This window comes from Molothrus aeneus, chromosome 4 (genome assembly GCF_037042795.1).
Source record: "Molothrus aeneus isolate 106 chromosome 4, BPBGC_Maene_1.0, whole genome shotgun sequence".
Lineage (NCBI taxonomy): Eukaryota > Metazoa > Chordata > Aves > Passeriformes > Icteridae > Molothrus > Molothrus aeneus.
This window is the reverse complement of record NC_089649.1, coordinates 23,884,076-23,899,356: the sequence shown is the minus strand read 5'-3', so window position 1 is coordinate 23,899,356 and position 15,281 is coordinate 23,884,076. Positions and strand designations below refer to the sequence as shown.

The 15,281-nt window shown below is 46.7% G+C and overlaps 1 protein-coding gene across 1 annotated transcript; it reads right to left on the bottom strand.

The window, feature by feature from the left end:
• Positions 1–554: 554 nt before the first annotated feature.
• REST (RE1 silencing transcription factor) lies at positions 555–13,567 on the bottom strand. The gene is made up of 4 exons (XM_066548986.1): positions 13,537–13,567; positions 11,568–12,478; positions 5,362–5,445; positions 555–2,343 (listed from the first exon to the last, which is right to left on the bottom strand). The coding sequence occupies exons 2-4, from the start codon at positions 12,466–12,468 to the stop codon at positions 647–649; spliced, it is 2,682 nt and encodes an 893-aa protein (XP_066405083.1). The 5' UTR covers positions 12,469–12,478; positions 13,537–13,567; the 3' UTR covers positions 555–646.
• Between the last annotated feature and the right edge of the window lie 1,714 nt (positions 13,568–15,281).

Below are 15,281 nucleotides of genomic sequence, written 5' to 3'. Positions count from 1 at the left end.
TCAAAAGTTGGAAGGACAGCTCTCAAATTTTGGCTCATCATTCACGCTTAGGGGACCTGAAATGTACGTTCATAATTGTAATTAGCTTAAACAGTTCTGTTCATCACTAGCCAACTTTGATTTCTTTTACAAAGTGCTCTTTATGTAATAGAAGCTATCTTCCTGGTAGAAAAACCATCAAGTAGTTTAACACTTTGAACATCAAGATACATTGAAAAGAACTAAAATAAAAAAAGGGAAAGGGAAAAAGGGAGAAAAAGAGAGTTGGCTGCTAGAACAAAAAGCAACTTTTGCCAGTGGCTCTATAAACATCCAACTTGTATATTGTTAGCTCCAGTCTTGTTCCTAAAACTCAGTTTATAAAAGAGCTGCATAAGCTAATAGACTAGAAGCTTACAGTGACTTTATAGGACACAACCTCATACACCCTACCTGCTTTCTCTAATTAAGAGATCCAATAGTTAATGAGTTCACCATGACACATAAAGTTGTCAAAAATATTTTCAACTTAAAAAAAAAAAAAACTAAATCAAAAAAGAAACCAATGCAGACACTAAAGCAAACCGTGCTTAAAAAAAATCTACAGTATTTTTACATAAGCTGTGTAAGATCTTACAAAAGAAGATTCCCCAAACCACAGCTATTTCTACTCCTGCCCTTTTGCTGCCTTCTCAAGATAATAAACATTAACTAAGTGCCTGTTGAGGTGCTTGCTGTATTCACCTTCCTTTTTAAATGAGCGGTCACAAAAAATGCACACATAGTTTTCCCTGGCCACCGCGGTGTCCGGAGCTCCTTGTGACATCTTTGGGCTTGTTTCCTCTTGTACAGAACGAGCACCATTTAACCCCGAGTCGTCGCTCCCTTCGGATATGTTGTCACTGATGTCACTGCCTTCGTGGCTGTGGATGCCCTCATCCTCCTCCATTTCCTGAGATTCATTCACAGCTGTGTTATCCCGAGGTAAGGACAGAGCCATTTTAGGGCTTTGTGTACACCCTGCTGCGGGCACAGGCGCTGGCACAGCATCTCCTGTTGACTCTGTCGCTGGCAGGCATGTCTTGGTCAGGTCCATCAGGCTGGAGTTAGTCTCAGTTTCTGCCACAGTTTCCTCTGGCTCCTTCTCAGGTGCCAGATCTGGTACCACATCCATGAGCACATCCACGCTTTTTTCAGAAGACACTGCATGGGAAGATTCCTCAGAGCAAGCATCTTCCCCTTTGTCCGCCTGTCTCTCCTCCTCTTTTGCACCACCAGTGTCTTCACTCTCTCCTACTGCCGCAGGCATTTCTTGGTCCTCTACCTCACCTTCTGTGTTGGCATCCTGAGCTGGCAGACAAAGCTGCCCTGGACCTTGGATGCAGCTTCCTTTGGGATCAGTGCTCTCCCCACTGAGAGCATGACCGCCGTTGTTGTTTAATGCCACTGTGTCAGTGGGATCCTGCTCCTTCTGGTCACTGTCCTCAGTATCCAGCTTCACACCTCCATCTTCTTTAGTGACAGGATACTCATCTGGCATCTCCTCTTCCTCAATCTTCTCCTGATCAGGTTTACTGCTTTTTTTACTGTGCTTAATTTTCAGAGCTTTCTTTTTTCTGTTTTTCTTGAGGCAAGAATTTTGCTTTTTAGGCTCTTCCTCTGGTGCAACACCACTTTTTTGAGCTTCCTTACAGTCTCTGGGTTTAGCTTCCACTTTCTTTTTCTTTTTTGTTACTACTGAGGTATCATTTGCAGGCTCTTGCTTTGAGGAAGTTGCCTCAGTCTCTGCCTTTCTTTTGACCTTCTTTGTTTTACATGTTTTCTCAGTACTTTTCTCAGTTTTAATATCCACTTCCTTGTTTTCTGAAGCCGATTTCCGACTTCTGGTTGTCACCTGGCCTGCAGAAACATTGCTAGCTGACTTCTTTTCCTTTGCCGAATTATCTTTTTTCTCCACCTTCACGATTTTCTCCGTTTTCTTTGCAGCTGAATCCCCTTTTGTTGGTTCCTTCTCCACTTTGTCATTACCGCTCTCAGAAAAGTCAGCTTCGCTCTTTTTAGTCCGTAGCTTCACCTTCGAGACATCCATGGTGATGTCAGAACAATCGGGATGCCTGGACTTGATGTGATACTGCAGGTTGCATTTTTTAGACGCTGCATAATCACAGACAGGGCAGAGAAACTGGCGTGGGTTGATGTGGAGCTCCACGTGCTTTTTGAAGTTGCTGCGGTCAGCGGTTTTGTAGTTACAGTGCGGGCAGATCAGAGGCTTCGGCCCGTTGTGCACCTGCCTCGCGTGACGAGTCACTTCGTGCTGGTTTGAGGCCACATAGCTGCACTGGTCACATTTGAATGGCTTTTCACCTAAGGGAGGAAGGATGGAAGGGAATGATGGTGATTATTAAGCACAGTGGTTGTGGAGCACTTACTTCCCACTAATACAGATATAGAAATATAAAACTTTAAAGGATAAAAAAAAAAAATATCCATGCGCCTTTAAAATTAAGCAAAGTCAACATAAGAAATCCACGAGTCACAAACACATTCACAAGACACTAAGAACAAAATACAAAAAAAAAAAGAGAGAAGGAGTGAGGGCTGGGAGGAAGGGGATCCAAAACCAAACAAGCAGTAACAACGTCACAGGTTCTGGCTAGGCATACATACCGGCAGAGATCTCTCTACAGTAATATTAGCAAATGGAATCCATACCCAACTGGTCCATTGAATGCATTGTAGAAAAATGGAAATGCAACATTTGATGAATAGCGGTTTCACACAAACGTTTCAAAAAAGTCCAACTTTATACAGATTTAGCATACTTCATGTTTGCATTGAAAAGGAAATGAGGGAAAAGAAGCTAGCAAAACCTAAGAACATGAAAGGGGTGTCCAGATGATCTTTACCTCTGAAAAAATTCTGTTCATTGTTTTGGTGCCTCAAACACACATAGTGCTTTGGCTGCAGGCTACTCTTGGCAAGGCAACCAATTGCAGTCCACAGCCATCACGTTACTATTAAAATCTGCATTTACATTAGTGTAATGACTCCTACAGAAGTGTTCATGAAATGTTCTGCTTAGTGCAGGCCACTGCAGCAGAAGCAGCTTTCGCCTTACACATCAAAGCAAATAGGAAAAACACTTCTAGTGCAACAACTCAAGTCCAGAAATACTTTGGGAGCATCTGTGTATATGCAAATTTAGCTGAGGAGCTTGGGATGCTCCTGAGCTCTGAACCAGCATCTCAAAACTGATCTGCAGAACTAATGCTTGATACTTCTTCAGTATGTTGAAAATCCACTCCAGTCCCTTGTGCTCACGATACAATAGTGCTTGTCCCACCCCTGCAAGCCACTGCCCATACTCAAGCATGCTGTGTGGCATGACTCAGGAGACCAGCCAGCCTGCACTGAAGATGTGGTGCCTGTTTGTGTGTGTTAACCACAAGATCTGCAACACCCTTACAAACTCTAGAAAAGGCTGTGCTGCCTCTCTGGCAAGAAGCAGGGGGACAATTGTTTAAGAGTCCAGATTGTCTCATGTCTGTCTGCAGCATCTATTTATTATTTAAAGAAGAGCTACTTTGATTCCCTCCCTCTCCACTTTACTTCCTTCTTTTTTCCTCCCACTTCCTGGTGACATTTTCTACAAGTTTAAGCTTGATGTGTTTATTGCTCATCCTTCCTCCAAGTACAGAGCCTTTATCACCTACACTTCAAAGAACAGTTCTGTGCTGCCTTTGGGAGGACAAGTACAGCCTCTCTCACATACACATGAACAAGCTGTTCTAAGTGCACAGAGTGCTCAGAGGCAACTGCAACTGGGTAACTCAAAGACAGCACGTGAAGAGCTTGTGTCCATGGCCTCTACTAAATTCTGGGGCTTTACTGTGCGAGTGAAAAGGATATGTACCAAGATGGCTAAAACCAGCTCTGAATTAGGCTCTAAACCACTGCCATTTGCTGTCTAACATGGAAAGAAAGCTACAGCACCCATGGGCCTTAAACAACCAGCCTGTCAACTGCAGGAGTCCAGAAATTGCTATAGAAAAGGTGCAGCTGCCTGGGCAATGCAACAAAACATACAATAGGATTTAGGAGAGCTATTAAGACAAGACCCCTGATAGCAAAAGTCATGCCTTCCCTCAGAGACTTCTGAGGCAGGGGCCACAGGCAGATCCCATTCCTTACCTCCTGGGGAGTTGAGACATCCTTGCACAGAACAAGGGCAGAGCAACATGTTCTTGAAATGGTTTCCAGGTTTGGTATTGACCAAACCATTTGCAAATTTGGTGGTTCATTTGCAAACCAGAGGCTCAACCAAATATTTTTTGTTTCTGAAAGCAGAATACTACATTCACAAAATTCTCACACCAAAATATTGACATGTCATTTTAAAGCTGGCTATTTTTAATGGGCCCAAGCCCCTCTCTACTACAGTTAAAATTGCCTGTCTCCTAGTTTCAATTAAAAGCCTCATCAATTGAAATTGAGACAATTTTTGCTCAGGAGACTTCAACTCTTGTTTCTCAGCATTATGAATTCACCTAGGGCTGGTCAATTCAATTTTACAAAAACAAATCAAAAGCACAGGCTCCCTTATGGGAGTCATAAAGGACAACTATGCTTGTGTCTATGGTGTTACAACTCCCAAAAATGCTGTTAATTCATTCAAAAAGAGATTTGCAAGAGCATGAGAGCAAATGTTTGCAACACCACAGCTCACAACCAGTAATGGGAAATAAAGGCTAGTGAAAGTTGCTACTTTGGCTTTTAGTGCCACAAGACTGAGTCACTTGTGAACATCCTCTGAGTTTGCTTTTTCCTCCTGTGTCTCCTTTCCATAAGCAGACACTAATTTACATCACTGTGTCATACTGAAAAAAAGCTAAGGGTTCCCTCAGAACCCCTGGATGAGATGCAATCCTAGGCATCACAGAGGAAATTCTCAGCTACTCAAAATGTTCCCAGTTTCACTGATTTGAACTCAGCTATGACAGCAGACAGTATACAAGAATTTGTTCCTATATCATCACGATGTTGGATTTATTACTAGATTACTAGGACTACTAGAGCAGCCCTATGAATATCAGAATAGATCTTGAAAAGTAAAAGAAAGAAGATATATTTCCATTATCAGTTTTATTCATGACACTTAGCATTCTTTAGCAAGACAACCTTCTCCATTTAAAAACGAGCTAAAGCCCAGGCCTTACTGGCTAAGATGGCATCTCACACAGAACTGGGCAGACTGCTTTAGGTGGCCCTTCTGGAGGCAGGGTGTGGCCAGATGAGCTCCAGAAGTCCCCTCTGACTGCAGGATGCTGTGATACTGTGAGGCACCCCCTTTCCTCAGCCACGCTGCTGCCACTCCATACCAACCTGAGTGGGTGCGCATGTGCCTGGTTAAATGGGTCTTCTGAGAGCTGGAGTAGGGACACATCGCACACTGATAGGGTCGCTCCCCTGCAAAACAAACAGCAAAGGAGTTACTGAAACAGCAGATTCCCAAACCTGGTTACCAAGCCACACAGGGGAGGCTGGCACAGATCCTCACACAGTACTTGAGAGCATGTTATCTCTCAACAAAGGGACAGTGAGAAGCAAATGCCCGAGCCAGACCACTGCAACGTGTCATGCCTTATGAATGAGGGTAGTAAAAGGGCAGGATATGACAGAGGCACATCCTAATGTCCACCTCGGGCCAACTGTAACCTCAACCAAAAGATTATCAGGACAGACAACTCCAGGAAGCCTTAAGCCACCAGACCTGACTTCCCTACAGCATCTTCTCCCAACATTCAGAAGATGCATGAAAAATCCTGTAAGAAACAAGGTATGTTCTTGCTTTGCTTAAGCACACCTTACCTGACACCTCCATATTTAATTTGGATTAAGATGGAATACAACCATCCATTCAACCTGGACTTGCATTTACCAGAACACAAGTGCAGATAGAGCAGGTCTTTGCTTCCAAAGTTTTACTGGCAGAGTGAAAATAGTTTGCAGCATGGAAAAGCATGATGCCCTGATCAGTGCAATTATGCTGCTAGCAAAAGCTTAAGTGTAGCATAAACACTTATTTCAAAAGACTCAAACCCCCCTGCCTGAAGAGTTATTGGTTCTGGAGAACTAATGGAAACTAAATGGCCATAAATTATATCTCCACCGAGGACAGTCAGCTTGCAATTGTAGCTAAAAATTGTATCAGTACAATGATACTTGAAAATCTTTTTCAAGTGAAGACAAGCTCCAAACAAAGGCAAACAGTTTTATAATTAACATGTTAGGCAGGTCTGGATAAGCACCAGGGTGTCTGCCCCAAACTGCTAGCACACTGAATTCCGTACAAACACTTTTTAGTCTTGGGTGGACATCCACAAGAGAAGAGAGGAGTGAAGCTGAAAAGGGAAAAAGACAGTTTCTCAGTCCTAGTATTTATTCAAATCATAGCCAGAATTACACTACAGCATTTTGATAAATTTGCTACATATGAGGTATACAACCAAGGTGCTCTCTAAATCACAGAGACCTGGACATCCACAAAAGCCCTGCACACAGGGTATGTGTACACTTTCAGAGGCACAGCTCTATCTGCAGCAGCAAAGATCTGCATCTGCCAGTATGCGATGTGAGGCTCCACTGCTGGCCTGTGCCAAAAGAGCAGTAGAAGCGGCCTTTGTAATGCAGCTTAATTCCACATTTCTTCCTTCCATCAAACATTTAGACTATCGTTCTTGATTAGATCAGCAGTTTAAAGGTAAATTCACCCTAACAACCACAACTCCTCTCCCTTTCCAATTAAAACAAGGTAGGAGATTGGCGCAATACACACAATAAGATTAAGTCATGTTCAAGGGAGGGGTAGTCCTTTTGGTACAAAGAAATGGTTTTGATTTTAAATTACTCCTTACAATTAAAAAATATGTGGCCAAAGGTCCTGGAATATTCAGTCATATCTCTTCCCATTTACCTGAAATTTCATATCTGTAAAGTTACCTACAACATTAGGAATGTGAAACAGGCTTTCTTTCGTGGCCTTTTTTACATAGGGCACAGCCACAAAATATACTAGATTCAAGTATAATGACCACAACTAATTTAAAATGTGTTATTGCCACTTGAGAATTAAATGCATTGTACAGGCTGTTCTGTCAAATACTATTCCCCAAAGGATTTGTATTGTAATTTTACAAGCTGTTTCATTATATGCAAACAAGCCATTAAAAAAACCTCTCCAAAAGACACTTACAGAATAAGTCCCAATCTAGCCAAAGCTCAAGCAGGCACTTTATGCAAATGAACAGGCACACTGACATCGGCATACAAGTTTAAGACTATCTTGTTAAGGAAAGTTCCCAGTCTGACCATGCAGGAGACTCTCAAGAGTCACACTCCCGAGGCCAGACTGCTGGGACTGAAGCCCTTTCATGGTGGGTGGCTCCAGTGACCCAACAAGTGCCCCCGTGATTCTCTGCATGCCCCACTCACACAGGGTCAGACCAGGTTTCCTTACCAGCTTGACCCCAGGTTTTCCACAGCAGTCTCAGATGTCCCATTCCATAAAGCCACTTACTCATGGCACAGTAACACAGAAACACCTGGAATTGTTGCCTCCAAAAAGGACCCAAGAGTGGAACCCCTGCACTTTTATACCCTCACAATCTACCTGCACACAAATCTCACTCTTCCTCCCCAGTCTTCTGGTCTTGCTGCTGAGCTTCTCCATGTCCATCTTGCTGGCCTCCCCAGTCTTCATCTGCTTTGTTATCCAAAAGGTTGGCAGTTCATGGCTCCTGCTGTGTCTCTCAGTGTCCATCCACCTGGCTGGCACCACCGGCACAGGGTTGTCAACCCATGGCCTCTCTGTGCCCTCACCCTGAGCAAAACCTGATCTCGAACTGCAGCTTGCACACTGAGCTACCTGCACCAAAGGTATTCCTCAGAAACCTCTTGATAAAGCCTTTTTTTTATAATGCCATTAGAAATCCCATCTGCTGGAAACAAATCTGCTTACATCAAACTTCAAACAGAGTGGCAAGCAAGAAAGATCCCCTCTCACAACCAAAATTTAAATTAAAAAACAAAACAAACAAACAAACAACAAAAAAAACACCAAAAAAACCAAAAAAAAAACAAAAAAAAACCAGTCCAAAACACAGAACATTGTGACTGACTGAAGCAGATGTCACTTATATAGCCCTTCAGATTATTTTCAATGAAGTTTTCTAGAAATCTCTTCTAACAAGCAAAATAAAGAAAAAAGAAAGAGAACAATGCTGCACTGTCTTGCCCGTAGTACAGCTCCAGAATCAGCAGGTAAATCAAGTCAAAACTTGGTATAAAAGATCTAACGAGCACAAACGAGTCCAGGTAGATCTGTCCCTGACACAAAGAGTCCTTTCTGCCCAAGCAGCAGAGGAACAGATAGTCCTGAACACCTCCAGCCAGCCACTCCTGGGCAGCAGACAGGCCCCTCCAGATGTAGCTTTCCCAGGTGATAACCCTATGACCACCTGTAGGGTGGTTCTTCAAACACCCCTCTGCCCAAGGTCCCCAACATTCGTCAGCAGCCTGTCCCACAAGCACTGTCACAAGCTGCAAGGCATCTTCAGCACGGGGCAGGTTCTGGGACACCTGCTTTTCAACATGAATGAAAGCAACAACAGGCAGGCAGATAAGCTCTGCCCGTCTTCCTGTGGTCCCCAAACATGCCAAGGATTGGTATTTTTCCCAATCATGCAAGGTGCTAGCATGCAGCCCCCTTCCCTGCTCCTGGCCATGTGCTCTGGTATTTGCATGTGTCATTAGTAAGGCAACTAAGTTCAGTAGCCAGCAGAAAACCAACCTGGGGAAGAGGAAAGGAGTATTTTTACTCCTTTACTCCATTTTAGTGAGCTGAATCAACTAGTCCCAGGATATAGGTAGAAAACTGAGACTGCCCTTCTCCAGCAGCAGCACATTTATCCTGTGAAACTCCACTCTGTACAGTCAGTGTTTCAGAAAATTGTATGGCTCCAACACAACAGAATCAAATTAACTGCAAAGAGGCATTTCCCCCACAAAAAAAGTCTGATGAGGAACAAAAAAACAGGAAAGAAAGGCTAAATAATTTTGGATACATGCTTTTCTATTAGCCATCAGAAAACCAAAGAAACAAATGATTCCAACTTTCTTGTTTAATATTCTGAATCCATAAAATAGGAAGAAAATGATGGATGGATGTAACCCATTTATTTTTCCCAACAAATATTTTTTTTAGTTTTTAATGAAAACTACAATCCAAAGCTATTTTAGTATCATTCAGCCAGTTTTTACTAAATTCAATACTGTTATGTAAACAGTCTGCAAATACTTTTGACTATAAAATAGCTGTGGGTGTTTTTTCAGGGTTTCTTTGGGTGAGGGTTGTATGGGGGGATTTTTTGTGCCTTCTGGTTTTGTGTTCTTTAAGGGAATAGACATTAGTATTGGCAGAGACTTTTAGCTTGGTGTATAAAATATACCTGCCAGGAGCTTATTAATTCTTCTAGTACTCTAGCTTTAACACTCTCCTCCACAAAACCAATGTTACTGGAAGCAAGGCACATTCCTAAATCATTCTACTACATATTTGGAAGTTTTTAATCAAGCAAGAATTGCCTGAAAGAACTTAACTATGTAGTTATGAAGTAGCAAAGAAACACCTACAAGGGTCCACTAAAACATGCTGAAATCATAATCACTCATTCCAGCTTAATTACAGTAACTAAAAGAACCAGAAACCCTGACTGCACAACTGTCTTCAAAGGAGAAAAATAGGATCTGGATACGCTTGATTTTTTAAAAAGTTTAATACAGTTCATCGGTAAATTGGTCAAATGCAGTCATAACAGAGCACTTCCTCAGCAAACATGCTTCCATGGTTAGTTCCTGTAAAAGTCAACAAGCACTTTCAGAAATGGGAAAGGGGGACCCAATGTCATCTACAAACATAAGTAGAGATTAATTTAAAGTTGAGGCAAATGTAAACTAGACAAGAATCAAAGCACTGGCTCACATGTGGCCATGACTTCCCCACAAGATTCATTTAGGTTTTCTCCTACTATTTTGCCATTTTTACCTGGTCTCTTTCCTGTTAACTCCTACAAAACACACAAAGAAAATTAACTGAAGGATAAACAACACCATTTTCCTAATAACTCTCACAATAAACTTGGTTTACTTGTTTAGGAAAAAAATATTTAGACAGGACTGAGTTTGAAATTGATGGCATCCACTGAACAACAGCACGCAGCTATTTTTAGGAAAGAATAAAGTACTAAAATTCCCAGCAGACCCTACCAGCCCCAACAAAGCAGACACTAAAGCGAGCTGACAAACACAAACTCCTGCACACTTAAGCTCAAGCCCAGCCCCGAGGCCTCCGGAGTGCCCACCCTTTCCAGACAGCTGCAGACAACTGAACTGAAACCTCCAAACCATTCATGCCACTGCTGTGACAAAACATGACTTGAAAGGAGAAATTCCCCAGTGCTTTGCTCAGCCAGCACAGTCTACAGTAAAGGGGAACCAAGTCAGGTGAGCACGCTAGAAGATGGTTAGCAAGTGAGCCCTCTCCACAGAAAAGCCCTGACACAGTGGAAATAAAAGCTTCTAAGAAGCAGCAAGGAAGCTCTGAATTGCCCTCTCACTGCCACAAAAGGGATCAGGAGGCCAAGTAACTGTACCCCATGGCCCAGACAGGTGAGATGGCTGCGATAACCCCCCCTCAAAAGGAGTTTTGGTTGGTCAGAACTCCCCATGTGCGAGGGTGGTGAGGCTCCCTGATGAAAAGCAAGGTATTTCCTAAGGCACCTGTGGTCCCAGCTCACAGGACGGCAGCAACACTGCAGTCCTCTGCTTCCACTTGCCATACACCAGGGAAAAAAGGGGCCTCACACTGTCTCTTCCAATTACAAACCAAGGTTAGAAGAAGTCAGGAAATCAGGCCAGACTCCCCAGAAGGGTTCCTATAGGGCAACAGAAGTGTGTGTCTACTTCTGGCTGCTGCAGTGATGCAGGGCCTAGAAAAAATGAAGCCTCTGAGCATGAAAAGGAATTAATTCACTGTTCAACTCTTATTCTGACTTCGTGGATGCTGGAGAACTCCTCTGCATGCATATATCGGCTCGCTCTTCTCTGTAATTACACTGTAGTCAAGTTTCAGCTCAGTCTAAAGGTACCATTTTCAAAACGACCTATGGGATTCAGGCACCTTTTGTCAATCTGCTTGCTTTGGTTTTAGACTACATCAGGTTTTGGTGTTGTGGACTCTGACAATTATCACAGGTACACTTCGTCATGTCTTCTTCAAAAAATTGGCTTAAAATTACTAAACAGAATGCCCTTCATCTCCTCTTGGGCACCTGACATTTCCTCAGTCCTCTAGGACTACAGTCTGGAGCTCAAAGCAAATTCCACTAGGCTATAACTTGGTAGCACCAGAGAAGAGAGCACAAAGCTTTATCAGATAGAACAAACTTTGCAAAAAGACTCTGCTTCCTTCATTTATCACATATTCTCAGTAGTCTTACAGCATTTCAGTCAAAAAAAGATTAAAAACTTACCTGTGTGAGTTCGAATATGTTGAATATAATTGTTCTTCCTGTCTGAAAAATAAGAGCACTCTGAGCAGGTATACACTTTCCTGGGAAAATGATTTCTTAGGTGTTTTTTCCAGTGATATTCACTGACAGTAGTGTATGTGCATATGGTACACTTGTAGACTCTCTCATTTTCCCCTGCTTTGTTGTGGTGCTTCAAGTGAGCCAGATAGTGATCATATCTGTTAGTGTTATAGCCACAGCGATCACAACGGATTGGGCCCTTAGAGAAATCCACCTCTTCTGCAGTGCAGGAATCAGACTCCTTCACCTGTGCTTGCTTTTCTGCATTTTCTTCCACGAAGAACTTCTTAGCACTGTGAACCCTGATATGATGCACAAACTCCTCTTCAGACTCTGCCTCATACTGGCAAGGCTTACAACGAAATGGTTTGCTCTTCAAGCTCTTACACTTGTCCTCTGTGCTTTCTGGAGTACCCGGTGCTTCCAATGAGGCATCTTTGTCCACACTGGGAGTCTTAGGAGGGGAACAAGCAGCTGGACCTTGAGTTTCCACACTAGGAACCTCAAGGGAGCTTAATTCCACATTTTCAGGTGCCTCACGGTCACTCTCTGCAGTCTGGGTATCTTCCATACCCTCTCCATCACTATCTGAGAAGTTGCTGTCCCCCACCGTTGTCAGTTCTGCCATTTGTCTCTCTTCTCCAACCAGGTAATCACAGCAATTGCCACTAACTTCTCCCGTCAAGGCCACATTTGCCAACATAATAAGCTGAGGAGCTGCCAGCTCAGCTTTAGAAAGGTCCTGTAAGTCATACATGTCATTGGACAATGCCATGCCAATATTAGAACTGCCGGGAAAGAGGCTGTTCCCACCAGACTGTCCCAGCACTTGAGTTGCCATGGCAGTAATTCTGTCGGAAGAGAAAAGGAACACCTGTAAGCACCGGAGTGTGAAAAAGTCTCCTCTGCTGTGCACTGTCGAAGTAGCCCTCCAGGGAACATCAAAAAACTAAAGCTCTCTGCTGAGGTGCTGGGGCAGCGGGAAGCAGAACCCGGAGCTGGGGGTCTCGTTCTTTGCCTTAAGGAGTGGTTGGGCTCTTCCCTACGTGTGGTGCAGGATCCCACCGTGTGGAGGACGGGTGGGAGGCGCTGACAGCGGGGTCCCAGGGCCCAGGCGGGGCTCGGCACAGGTGAGTGACCCCGGGCCGGGCCCCGCGGCTGCCGCCACGCCAGACACCGGGGGATGGGGGGTGCAGGGCCAGCCGGTGAGCGCTGTGGCCGCGCTCCGCCGAGTGCCCCTGTCCGGCCGCCGCCCGCCCCAAGGGCCCCGCCGGGCCCAAGGCCGCCAACAAAAGGGGGCGGCCCGGCCCTGCGGCGACCTCCCCGCGGCCCGGCGCACATCCGCCGGGGGAGCCGGGCCGGGCCGTGCCCCCGCCACCCTCCCTCCTTCCCTCCCTCCCTGCCTGACAGGCATGCGGCCATTTTCTGCCTGCCCACACAAAGCGCCCTCCCCGCGCCGCCCCCGGCCCGCCCGCTGCCGCCGGCCGGTGGGGACGCCCGGCTTCCTGCTCCCCCCGCGGCGGGCAGGGCAGGGCAGCGGCGCCGGTGCGGGGGCGCGGGGCGGAGGAAGCGCCTCGGTACCGGCAAGGTCACAGCGGCCGCGCCCACCCGGTGCCCGTCCGCGGGAGGGGGAGCGAGCGGCGCCCCGGGCCTGCTCCTGGGCCCCGGGCCTGCGGCTGCGCCCGGCCCGGCCCGGCCGGCGACGGCTTCGCCTTCCGGCGGCGGCGCGGCCCGGCGAGCGCCCCCGCGGCCGGCGCGGCTCCTTAGCCGTGGTGCTGATCGCCCCGCGGCCGGCCCGCCTGGCCGCCCCCGCCCGCCCGCCGGCCGCAGATCAGCCCTGGACAGCGCCTCTCGCCCGGCTCCCGGCCCCCCCTGCCCGGCCCCGCCGGGCCCCGCCGCACTCACTCACCCACCGGCGGCGCGGGGCCGCCCGGCCGCGCGGCTGCTGCGGGGCGGGGCGGGGCGGGCGGGAGGCGCTGCTGGCGGCGGCGGCGGGCGGAGGCGCCCCCGCATTCCAGCACACAGCGCGCAGCGGCGGCGCCGCCCCGCCCGCCCCCGGCAGGAGGGGCCGGGCCCAGCGGGGTCACCCGGCAGCGGCGGGGGCACCGGGCGGGCGCGGCGGAAGGGGCACCCGGCCGAGGAAAGGGGTCATGCCCAGGCAGGGGCAGAGCTGGCGGCCGCAGGGTTTGTCCGTGCCCGGCCCCGCTGCCGTGAGTTCCTTTGTCCCGTTCAGGGATGATAACGCTTATCTGACCAGCTGCGAGGCGGTGCCCACGGCATCGCCTTCACGAGGCGAGTCCAGAGAAGGGCAGCGAAGCTGGTGGAGGGTTTGGAGCACTGGTCTAAAGAGGAGCAGCTGAGAGCACTGGGTGTTTAACCTGGTCAAAAGAAGGCTCTGGGTGACCTTATCACTCTACAATCGACTGAAAGGAGGTTGTGCCAGATGGGGGTCAATCTCTTCCCCCAGGCAACTAGTGAGGAGAGGAGAGCTTTAAGCTGCACCAGGGGAAGTTTAGGTTAGATATTAGTCATGGAAAACGTGGTTAGACATCGGAATGGGCTGCCCCAGGAGGTGGTCATCATCTCTGGAAGTGTTTAAGGAAAGACTGGATGTGGTAGCCTTTCTTGCCATGGTCTAGCTGACATGGTGGAGTTCAGTCAAAAGGTGGATTCAATGGCCCCAGAGGTCTTTTCTAACCTAACTGATTCTGTGATTCACCCTGCTCCACCATGGTCTAGGCCATGAAACTACCCAAATTGCTCTCAAAACATAAATGCTGTATGCAACCATAGGACTCAAAACCTCCATAGATTGTCCTCATTGTTCCAAAACCAGGGGAAACCCCCAAAAGTTGCTTTTGCTGAGCCCAGCCATGCACTCACTGGCTGCAACGGAGAGCTCAATAGCAGCATCCAGTCCTGCCTAGGTGACAATACCAATCCTAAATGAGGAACCCAAATTTCTCAGTGGTTCTTTATTCTCTTGGGCACTCATGTAGCTCTTCACCGTAACTATTGGAAAATTTTCCTTGGCCCTGAAATTCCTCAGGCGGAGCTGATTTCTAAATCTCAACATTTTCAGCAGGAGTGGGCACCTGTTGGGCTGATATCACTGGGAGGCTGCAAAACCCCTTCTCTCTGTGTCACTGGCCAGCCTCAAAGCAAGCTGTGCTGCCCTGCCTGGCAGTGGGTGCAGAGGCAGGGCCAGCCACCCCAGCTGGCAAAGCAGAAACGTCTCTGAAACTGGGGAAAGCAAATGGGATTTTTCCTAGGAACAAAAACAACTGGAGAATGTAAATTTACATCAGGAAATGTTGAAGGAGCATAAAGATACTTTGTTAGATATTGAAACTGAGAATCTAAAAAGTATCCCTGATCTGTTCCTGTGAGAACAGCCTTCCTGGCCTGGACAGCAGAGATGTGGTGTGTGTGCTGGCCAATCTTGCCACCTGGCCCTACCCTAGCTATTTCTGTTTCCCAAGGGCAAGCTCCTTTCTCCAGCCTCCATATCTGCCTGACTGTCATTTTCATCATCCAGAAGAGAAACTCTGTAATACACCTATGATGTACTATGAATTTATATATATTTTTATATATTATGTTACAGATTTATTTGCGAGAGGTTGCCCTAAAACCTTAACCCAAGGTCCCTTG